The following is a 10,644-nucleotide window of genomic DNA, read 5'->3' on the forward strand; positions in this document are numbered from 1 at the left end:
AGTTTACTTCACATCAAGCCGGCATATGATCACATGACATGTACTTTGTCTATCAAGCGTTCTCATTCGCTCTCACACGACACTGGTGTTAACCCCTTACACAACAGGGAGGGAGGGGCCATCTCTGATGCGTTTGGGGAGTGCATTCCAGAGGGAGGGGGCAGCCACAGAGAACCTGTCGCCCCAGGTTCGGCACCTGGTCTTGGGCACCTCCAGGAGGCCGGCATCACTGGACCTGAGGGAACGGGACGGGACATGTGGCTGGAGGAGGTCAGAGAGGTAGGGGGAGCCAGGTTGTGGAGTGCCTTATAGGTGGTGAGGAGCATTTTGAAGTGGATTCTTAGTTTGACAGGCAGCCAGTGGAGGTCGTGGTGGACTGGTGTGATGTGGTCTCTGGAGCGGGTACTGGTGAGCAGGCGGGCAGCTTGTTTTGAACATATTTGACTTTATTGAGGGTTTTAGAGGTGATGCCATGGAGGATGCTGCTGCAGTACGCTAACCGGGATGAAATGAAGGCGTGGATGAGTGTTTCGGCAGCAGAGGGTGTCAGGGAGGGCCGGAGACGGGCAATGTTCCTAAGTTGAAGGAATGCTGTTTTGGTGATGTGGTTTACGTGGGGGTGGAATGAAGGAGTTGGGTTGAAAATGAGAACTACAGTAGGTTGGGGATGTGGGTGGAAGTTGTGACAAGGGAGCCGTGATGTTGAGTGAGAAGTCCTGGGTGGAGGGAGTAAGGGAGTTGGGACCTATGATTTCTGATTCGTTGCAGTTGAGTTTGAGAAAGTTATTTTGCATCCAGGTTTTTATATCTGTGAGGCAGGTGGTGAGGGTGGAGTGGGTGGCTGCGGTGATGGTCATGGTGGAGAGGTATAAATGTGTGTAGTCGATATAACAGTGATATTGACGGCCATGGCGGTGAAGGATCTGTCCGAGGAGTAGGAGGTAAATGGTGATGAGCAGGGGACCAAGCACTGAGCCCTGGGGATGCCGTGAGTGACTGGGGCAGTGGAGGAGGTACAATTGTTGATTGAAATGAATTGCTGACGGTCAGAGAGGTATGACTTCATCCAGGAGAGGGCAGTGCCAGATAAACCAAGGGAGGGGTGAAGGCGTGATATGAGGATGGAGAGATTGATTCATGGTGTCGAAGATGGCGCTGAGATCGAGGAGGATGAGGATGGAGAAGGAACCTGAGTCGGCTGAGAGAAGGATGTCATTGGTGACCTTGAGGAGAGCAGTTCCTGAAGTTTCATACAGGTTATTGCAGTCTAGGTGGGATTTGATTTGGGAGGCAACTACCCATTCAAGCATTTTAGAGAGGAAGGGGAGATTGGATATGGGCCGGTAGTTATTGGGGGTGTTGGGGTCGAGCCCAGGTTTCTTCAGAATGGGGGTGATGGTAGCCAACTTGAGGGCAGGAGGGACAAAGCCAGTAGACAGGGAGGAGTTTATTACCTTTGTGATGAGTGGTGAGAGTGAGGGGAGGCAGGCTATGACTAGGGTGGATGGGATTGGATCGAGGATGCAGGTGGAGGCTTTCATGCCTGAAGTTATGGACGATAGATCAGATGTGGTGATTTCAATGAAGAAGGTGAGTGGGTGGTTGGAGAGTAGAAGGGTGGCATGTTCAGGGCCAGAGGGGTGGTAGGAGAGGAGGTGGCCAGCTCAGAATGGATGGAATCGATTTTTGATTGAAGAAATTATGAAACATTATTTGCATTTGCTGGTGGTGAATGAGGTGGTGTTGGTGTCCATGAGTTTGAGAAGTTTGCTTACGGTTGAGAAGAGTGTCTTGGGATTATTGCTTCCGGGTTGGATAACGGAGGAGTAGTGGGAGGTGTGTGCGTTGTTGAGGGCATCTCTGTATTGCTGTGATTTGTAAATATCTGAGTGAATAATAAGACCGGTTTTCTTTGCACGCCGTTCAAGCAGCCGGCCCTCGACTTTGAGGTGACGGAGGTGGTCAGTTTACCAGGGGGCGGAGTGGGTGTAGAAGATTTAGTTTTTATGGGTGCGAGCTGATTGAGACAGGAGGAGAGTGCTCTGTTGTAGCTGTTTACTAGTTCAGTGGGGGAGCCGTTCCGGGTGAGAGTGTGATCGGAGGTGGTGTCAGTCAGTAATGTGGAGAGAGACGAGGGGTGGATAGATTTCATGTTCCGAAATGTTATGGAGCGCTGCTGCTTGATGAGGGGGCTGGGGATGTTAAATGTCCAGGGTGAGGGCCAGGTGGTCTGAGAAGATGAGGTTGAAGCTGGTGAGGTTGCTGATATTTTGGACAAATGTCTCTACAGTGATGTTCTCCTTACAGGCATTTGTGATAGCGCTTTATGTACTTGATGTTTGCTTCTGTGTATTGTTCTTTTCCAATTCATCTCACGCCCAATTGAGAATTGTTCCACAATTTGATCAAATATCTAGCCTTAAACAACATCTAGATATGAGTTAATATAGCTAATAAAGTTAATATAGGTCTCAAAACTGTCCTTTGACAGTAAATGGTTCAAAAGTTAGTACTGGAAGAATGTTTGTGTGCTAAATGTATCAGCATTCTTGCCTGTCAGCATGTCTGGACCTAAGGAACTGGTGACATACTCTTCCACTGCTGGTCTCAGGCAGTGGTTTGTGAAATAGTCTGCTTTTTTGCTGACACTGGTTACGTTCATAGAACAAATCTTTAAAAGCAGAACAGTCCTGGTCTTTCAGTTGATTTAGACAAACCTGCAGCCAGGACATTATTTTGTTTGAAGTTTTCTGAAACTCGAGCTGACACTCCACAAATGTGTCAATATCTGTCTTAACATCTGTGTCTGATCATGATCACTTATTTGAAATATGTAAGGTCACTCTTGGAAGTCATTGCTGTGAACTATCTAGTCTTCTGGTAGACACTATAGCAATAACATTCAACGTTTCGTCTTAATTGTTTTGATGTCTTGACACATTGTAGGACATAGTATTCATGAGTGATGGAGTCAAAGGCAGCAAAGAACTCCTAGGTTGAACACAGTAGAGACTCATTTGATGTTAAAGGACTCTTTGAGGCTTTTCTGTGCCTGATTTTTGTCAATCTTCATCCAAGCTGGAGGGATAGCAGCAGCTTTTGCATTATATTCTTTGGCAAATTCAACGTTGAATTTTACCATCACATATTTCCAGTAGTCTGATGCCTCAATGCTTTGGTCTGGTTGAATTTTCCAGCTGGGGAAAATGTCCCTGTATTTTTTATAAGGGTGACACTTACCCTCTGTCTCAGAACATCTGAATGTCATCTCACTGCACACTAAAGAAGAGCATGTGTCAGTAATGAGTTCCTGATATTCTGTCATCCTATAATTACCAAGACCCTTTGGTCTATGAATTGAGGCAAAGTGTTCCTTGTGTCCTTTGCCTCCTGCCTCACAAGGCACTTTGCAGAATGGACACTGTTTTCCACATCCAAAGAGTCTGTTGAACAGCTCGTTCTGGGGTTTGACACGAAGTTGCTTTAGTTTTGTTTGCAGGTCACTTTCTTTGAAGGTCTCTCTAAGTGTCTGTCCCATTTCTTTCACAGACACTGAAAGGCAATGAGCAAAATCCTTCTGGTTTGAGTTGTTCAGGATCAAGACAGTTTCCAGAGCATCCTTTGGAATGACCAGTTTATTGCAGATTCCATAACAAATATTTTGGACAAATGACTCAACAGTGATGTTCTCCTTTTGGGCATTTGTGATAGCTCTGGTTATGTACTTGATGTTTGCTTCTACGTATTGTTCTTCCAATTCAGACATCTCATGCCCACTTGAGAATTGTTCCACAATTTGGTCAAATATCCAGTCTTGAACAAAATCTTCATATGAGTTAATGTAGCTCACATAGGTCTCAAAACTGTCCTTTGACAGCAAATAGTTCAAAAGTGAGTACTGGAAGAATGTCCGTGTGCTATATTGATCAGCATTTTTGCCTATCAGCATTGCATCAACAATGTCTATACCCAAGGAACTGGTGACATAATCTTCAACTGCAGGTCTCAGGCAGAGGTTTGTGAAATCGTCTGCTTTTTGCTGACACTGGTTACGTTCATAGAACAAATCTTTAAAAGCAGAACAGTGCTTGTCTTTCTGTTGATTTAGACAAACCTGTGGGTCATTATTTTGTTTGAAGTCGTCGTGCATTTTCTGAAACTCTCGAGCTGACACACCACAAATATGTTGTTTTAAATGAACTTCAAACTCAATATCTGTCTTAACATCTCCATTGTCACTCAGCATGTTATCAATCTTGTGTAGGATCTCTAAGATGTCAGTGTCATGGTAATTGGTTTTCTTTTCCACTTTCTCAGACACATACTGTGTGCAATCCTTTATAATCCTGTCAGCTAGACTTTGTGCAGCCATGATACGATCTTTACCATCCCACCATTCTTTTGCCTTGTGTTTAGCAGAAGCAATGATTCCATCAGAAGGTTTCACTTTGAAATCACAGTGTCCACATTCTTCCAGGGTTCTTTGTGCCAGTAAGTAAGCATGACTCCCCTTTGCCGTTAGGTTCGACCTCAGCTGAAGTCCGACTTTTCCGTAAATGTCAATGCTTGGTAACTGCATTAAGTGTAATTCTCGAACAGTTTGTTCCCACAGCTCATCAAATTGTTTGTCTAGTGAAGATGAAATCATATCTCTGTTACGGTCACTCTTACGGCATTCCTCAATTAACTTAAGCACCTTGTCCTCTAATTTCTTCTTCATTCCGTCAACACTTATCATCCCTTGTCTGATTTCAACAGCAGCTTTCAATTGATTGCGTACAGAGTTCTGAATTTCTCTTTGAAGGCTTTTTGCACTGTAGAAGAAGTCCTCTCTGTATCTCTCAACAAGATAGACGTGTCCTTCTTTTTGATCAAAATACTCAGTCAGACACCGAATGAGTGTTGTCTCCAATGTAGACAGCTCTTTGAAGGCTTCAAGGTTCAAATGATCCAGTAACTCTTCCAGGTCTGATATGTTAGATGTCACAGTTCCAAAGTTTGAGATCCTTGTTTCAGCTTGTGTAACCCATGTGTACATGTGTTTTTTGAAGTTCCATTCCAATTCGCTGAATTCTTTGCACAGCTTCATGTAGACGTTAGTTTCTTGAGCGCTCACTAGTTTGGGTGTTTCTCTTATGTAGCTTGATAACGCCGACAGATATGGTTCAGAAGTTTGCAGTGACCTCAATTCCAGTTCACTGAAGTTCTTCAGTACACTTAGACCTTCCCTTTCCAATCCATCGCTTATCTGACAGACAAAACTTGCTTTCAAGGATGCATCAACATCTGAAGAAAGAAAATAAATATGTACAGTGTGAAAAGTTAAATTTGTTATTTGATCTGTTACTGCACCATAACCATAGACGGATAACAAGAGTGAATCATTTGGTTACATTATAACCATTGATCTCTGAATGAAGAGACTATCTCTCCACAACTACATAGTACATAATGTATGGGGAATGAGCCTACCATGTGACATGGATAATTATTTAAGACACACCAGGAGTACTGGCACGCAAAGTATGTACGGCAAAGGCGGCCCGGCGCCATGAGGACGGTGCGTCGCCACCTTAGTTGTAAATCAGTTGTAAATTCTTATGTAAAGTTTTATTAAAGTTTTTAAATATATAAAACTAGAAATGAAACTTTCTGAGACATTTTAAGTGTGCCTGCAGCTCGATAAGTCTGTGCGACCTTGTGTTCGGGAGGTATAGGGTCAAATAAATGATTATAGTGGGGCGGAAATTGCCTTTTGACCCACTTCCGGTGGTGGGATTTTACCATTGGATTCCTCGTACACATAAACAGGGGGATAGGCAGAGTTTTGGGTCTGTACGACCACTTCCTGGTAAAACCGGAAGCGAACAGATCTACTTCCGGATTGCACCATTGAACTCCACACCCCTCAGAGAGTAGGTGCGTCCACACACATGCGTCGTGTCACCGGAAGTTCCATCCACTCCAATGATATTGATTTGATTTCCGTTTTTTCCCATATCATTGGAGTGGATGAAACTTCTGGTGACTCGGCACGTGTGTGTGTGGACGCACCCACAGTGTGGGTGAAGTTTGAAGGCAATCAGACAAACCGGAAGTAGGAAGTAACATGGTTATTTTTTATGAAATTGGAAGTCTGTGTGAAAAACACCAAGTTTGGGCAAGGTATATAAAAAGAAGGTATGGCCATCTACGTCATTTTGCAGAGCCAAACTGTAACCGTGGAATACATTGGAGTCTATGAGAGCCAGGTGGACCAGCTTAGAACAAACACTATTTCTGAACAACTGCAACCTTTTTGAAATACTCGTTCCAAGAAAATAAAAGAAGACATATCACGCATTGTTTTCTGCTGTGTTGCTTTTTGATGTGTACATTGTATAAGTTTATTAAGCTATCTAAAGAGCACAAAGTAAGTGATATTGCAAAGACAGAAACCAGTGTTGCCATGTCTGCTTATTATAAGCGACTTTGGGCTTATTTTTCTGTGAAGTTGCTTGTAACTATTGGTAGTTGTGGGTTGCGTTTTTTGGGGCTTAGTTTCTTATTTGGGCTTGCTTCACAATTTTTAATTTAATTTATTTTAACCAGTAGTTCTCAAATATTTTCATGTCATGGACCCCCAAATTAATATGTATTTGTCCCCTAACCCCCATCTGAAAATGTTTTGTGCCAAGGAGCCCCGTACTAGATGTGTGTATTTTTTTTAAAAAGCAGGTCTGCAGGCTCACGACGCGTCGCATTGCGACGCGTTGTGAGCTTGTAGATCGGCTATTTTCAATGTATACAGTATATAGGTTTAAAGTGCTCATAATGGCCTATAGTGCCCTAGTTGCTTCTTTTCCTAGACCTGGTTCCATAGGCGCCAGAAGGGTGGGGGCTTCGGGTCTAAAGCCCCCACGCTCAACTGATCAGCCCCCTCATGAATGTCAAACATTGGGGCCCAATTTCATTACCATTACTATAGCGCGGTGCAGCTCTGAAGGTGCAAATGTGTGCCTGCGAGAGAGCCGCAACGTGCCGTTAAAACCTAGATTCTAGAACAATAGCCCAGACAGATCTGCTAAAGAAGAATCAGCGGCCAGGGGTATTTAATCATCAACCCCCCCCCCCCCCCCCAATCCTGTAGGTTCATCAAGTTACATAGGAGTCATGAATGAAATTACAGAGGTGAGTACTCACTAATTTTTTGCAGTTTTATGCCAGGGGTTTTTACATTGAAAAAAAAGAAGTACTCAGGAGCCGAGATACAGAATTTTTAAGTTTTAAGTTAAAAAGGAAGTGGATAGGAGTCTAGATCTTCGAAAAATCATATCTCCTTGGTCTTTTTTTTTTTTTTTAAACGAGTTAACTCGTTCTAGGCAATCAATAATTTTGAGGCATTTGTAGGCTACTTTACTGGAGTATTTCCAATTTCCAATACTTTTACTTCTACTCCACTACATCTCAGAGGCAAATATTGTACTTTCACTCCACTACAATTATTTGAAAACTTTAGTTACTAGTTACTTTGCAGATTTTTATTATTATTACAAAACAAACAGTAACCACTTCAACCCATATCGGCTATTTGAAAATAGCAGATCTACAAGCTCACAATGCTCACATCACATTTGAGGCATTGTGAGCTTGTAGATCTGCTATTTTCAAAAGATTTGTTACATTTGAAAACTTGAAATGGGACATTTTGTATAATGAGCACTTTTACTTTTGGTACTCTAAGTACATTTTGCAGTATTGATACTTTTACTTAAGTAAAACATTTGAGGATGGGACACACTGAAGGATGGGTAGAGTGTTGTTAATGTTGTTTTATTTAATGGTAATTTAATTAATTAATTTAGCGCGCGTATGTGGTCCGCTACGCAGGGTGTGGGGGGGGGGGGGGGGGGGGGGGTGTTCAAGTTCAGCCCCCGTGGCCACGCACAAAAACCGGCGCCCCTGCCTGGTTCCTTATGTCTCTCACAAAATCTGGCAACACTTCCAGAAACGATACATGCCGCTGTTAAGATGCCTCAATAACATTATACAGTGTGCACATCGAAAAACAATTGATTGGAAAACAACCTGTGAAATGTCTTCTTTTATATTCCTGAACCTATTAACTGACAAAGGACGCAATCGTTCAGAAATAGTGTTTGTTCACAAGCGGTCCAGCTGGCTGCCATAGACTTCAATGTATTTCACCAAACTTCTGGTTCCAGTTTTGGCTCCCATGCGCGTCAATGGCGTCTGCCAGGCCCATAGGCTGACTGTACCTTATTCTATCATAGCCTTGAGTTTGGGACCTGTAGCATGCTGGGAACTGGAGTTACGACTGTTTAAAGCCCAGCCTATAGGAAGACAAAGGGGGCGAGTCGTAAGCTATTAAAGCCCATCTCTATTGGTGGTCTACATCCACAAACCAAGTTTGGAGATGGTAGCATGCTGCACACTGGAGTTATGGCTGTTTAAAGCCCAGCTAAGAGGAAGACAGAGGGAGCGGGCTTAAGCTATTACAGTCGTGAGGACGATGTGTTTTGAATATTTCCGGGCTAATTTCAGTTCTCGATCTCCTCTGCTTGCTCGTCTGACGCACTCTAGATTCGAGCGTTGGCTTAAAAGACCCAAACCTTGAACTGTGATTGCGGAAAAAAACGTGTGACGTATTCGAACACCGTTTGAACCACGATAAAGTCCCTGTTCTTATGTGCTGTTTCAAGTTTAAATGTTTCTACGTAACAGTACAGTATGCCAGAGTAATGTATCTCCAAAGTGAGGTGATCTTTTCAGTTTCCCCCTTGAAAGTCAAGGTTTTTTTGGGGCATCGTTTCTTGCTTATTATGTCGCCATGGTAACAGGTAACGGCAAGACATTCAATAGCACACATGTCTCGGCCGAGCCGCACGTTTTGATGTATATATTGTGGGGGTTTCGTCCACCGTGCGGGTGACTTTACGTGCCGAAATTCGTGGGAAGAATAAATAAATATTAAGTATGGACAATTACAATAAGTGTTTTGCCATTGGCATGGCAGGCACACTTGATGACCATTGACCATATAAAAAAGCAGAGGCATGGATTCCCCTTCATCCCCCATCCCCCCAGCAAATTGAACCCTGCTGAGCATAATGCGGAAACAGTATTACAGAATTCACATAAAGGAACATTTTTATATTTTTTTGTCTTTTTATATTATTACATAAACAATGTAATCCCAGAGACCCCCTGCAATTTTGCCAAATGCCATTGAATATACGTAATTCTGCTCACCTCCTACTTCTGTTGTAGCTGCTTCACTGGTAGAGGGATGAGGAGAACGGGCTGCTGAGCTTGAAGCTGCATCTGTTGGACCAGGCACCAGACAGAGACAGAGATTTTGTTTGAATATCTGGCTAACAGTAGAGGATGACACAGGAGTGGATCTTCACTTCTGTGTCATCCCACTCCCACATATTTAATCCTGTCCCATTCCTATCCCGGGCCAAAGGAAAAACAGGAGAAAAAAAAGAACATCCCATCCCATCCCACTCCTGGTAGACAGCTCACAACGCATTGCATCGTGACTGCATCGTGACGTGCTGTGAGCTTGTCAAGCTCACAGCACGTCACTCTACAACTCTCTACAACTCTACAAGTTGTAGATCAGCGTTGTCAAACTGGTGTTTCGTGGGCCAATTGCGGCCTGCGACGTCGTCCAATGCTGCCCGCGATGTGATTTTAGAAAACGGTTGTGTGACAACAACAGTAGCCAAGCCACTGGACAATGTCATTAGCACCGTGGCCTCTCTCACTGAATGAAAGGAAGGAATTGCGTCGCTACCAGCGTTGCCATGTCTGCTTATTCAGTGATCTGTTTTTCTGAAAAAATGCTTGGTTGTTGCGGACTGCTTTTTATTTGATGAGAGCTTGTAGATCGGCTATTTTCAAATACTCCTTAAGCACTTTAAACATGTTCAAATGTTTAAAGTGCTCATGTGGCCTCTATTATAGGCCTCATGTCTTTTGGGCTTGTTTTCATAGACCTGATTGCTTATTTCTCTAGCAAAATCTGGCAACACTGGTCGCAAGCTTAGCACAGCTGTCTCCTATGAGATGATTGAGAGAGAGGGAAAAAAAGAACGCTCGCTTATCCTCTGTTCTTTAATTGTTGTTCTTCAGTGGTGGAAGAAGTACTCAGATAGTAAATAATAGCAATACCACAATATAAAAATACTCTGTTACAAGTAAAAGTATTGGCATCAAAATACACTCAAAGTACCAAAAGTAAAGGTATTAAAATGTTGAGCTTGTACTGTAGATCAGCTATTTTCAAATAGCCTATGTATAAAATAGGGCTAACGTGGTTAATGTATATATGTTTTATAATGTAATTTATATCTGCCAAGTATCTAGTAACTAAAGTTTTCAAATAATTGTAGTGGAGTAAAGGAACAATATTTGCCTCTGAGATGTAGTGGAGTAGAAGTAAAAGTACTGGAAATTGGACATTCTCTAGTAAAGTAAAAAAAAATACTCAAAGCTTTACTTAAGTACAGTATTTGAGTAAATGTAATGAGTTACTTTACACCACTGTTGTGTAAAATGTTTGAAAATAGCATTGTGAAAATTGTGAGCTTGTACATCAGCTATTTTCAAATAGCCTATGTATAAAATAGGTCTAAA

General features: G+C 42.8%; 2 protein-coding genes across 5 annotated transcripts in view; both read right to left on the reverse strand.

The window, feature by feature from the left end:
- Window positions 1–10,644, reverse strand: part of LOC308106082 (interferon-induced very large GTPase 1) — a 150,087-nt gene that overhangs the window by 65,818 nt on the left and 73,625 nt on the right. The gene's annotated exons all lie outside the window — the stretch shown is intronic.
- LOC308105841 (uncharacterized protein) overlaps window positions 1,047–10,644 on the reverse strand; it is a gene marked incomplete at its 3' end in the record, with an annotated part of 41,332 nt that continues 31,734 nt past the window's right edge. The window contains exons 5-8 of the mRNA XM_080456765.1: window positions 9,253–9,324; window positions 4,115–5,286; window positions 1,972–2,230; window positions 1,047–1,543 (exon numbers count right to left, since the gene is read on the reverse strand). Of these exons, the coding sequence (XP_080312891.1) occupies window positions 1,047–1,543; window positions 1,972–2,230; window positions 4,115–5,286; window positions 9,253–9,324 (2,000 nt within the window). The remainder of the gene's footprint in view (window positions 1,544–1,971; window positions 2,231–4,114; window positions 5,287–9,252; window positions 9,325–10,644) is intronic.

This window comes from Gymnoscopelus braueri, assembly GCF_963280865.1.
Source record: "Gymnoscopelus braueri genome assembly, chromosome: 18".
In the NCBI taxonomy this organism is placed as follows: Eukaryota; Metazoa; Chordata; class Actinopteri; order Myctophiformes; family Myctophidae; genus Gymnoscopelus; species Gymnoscopelus braueri.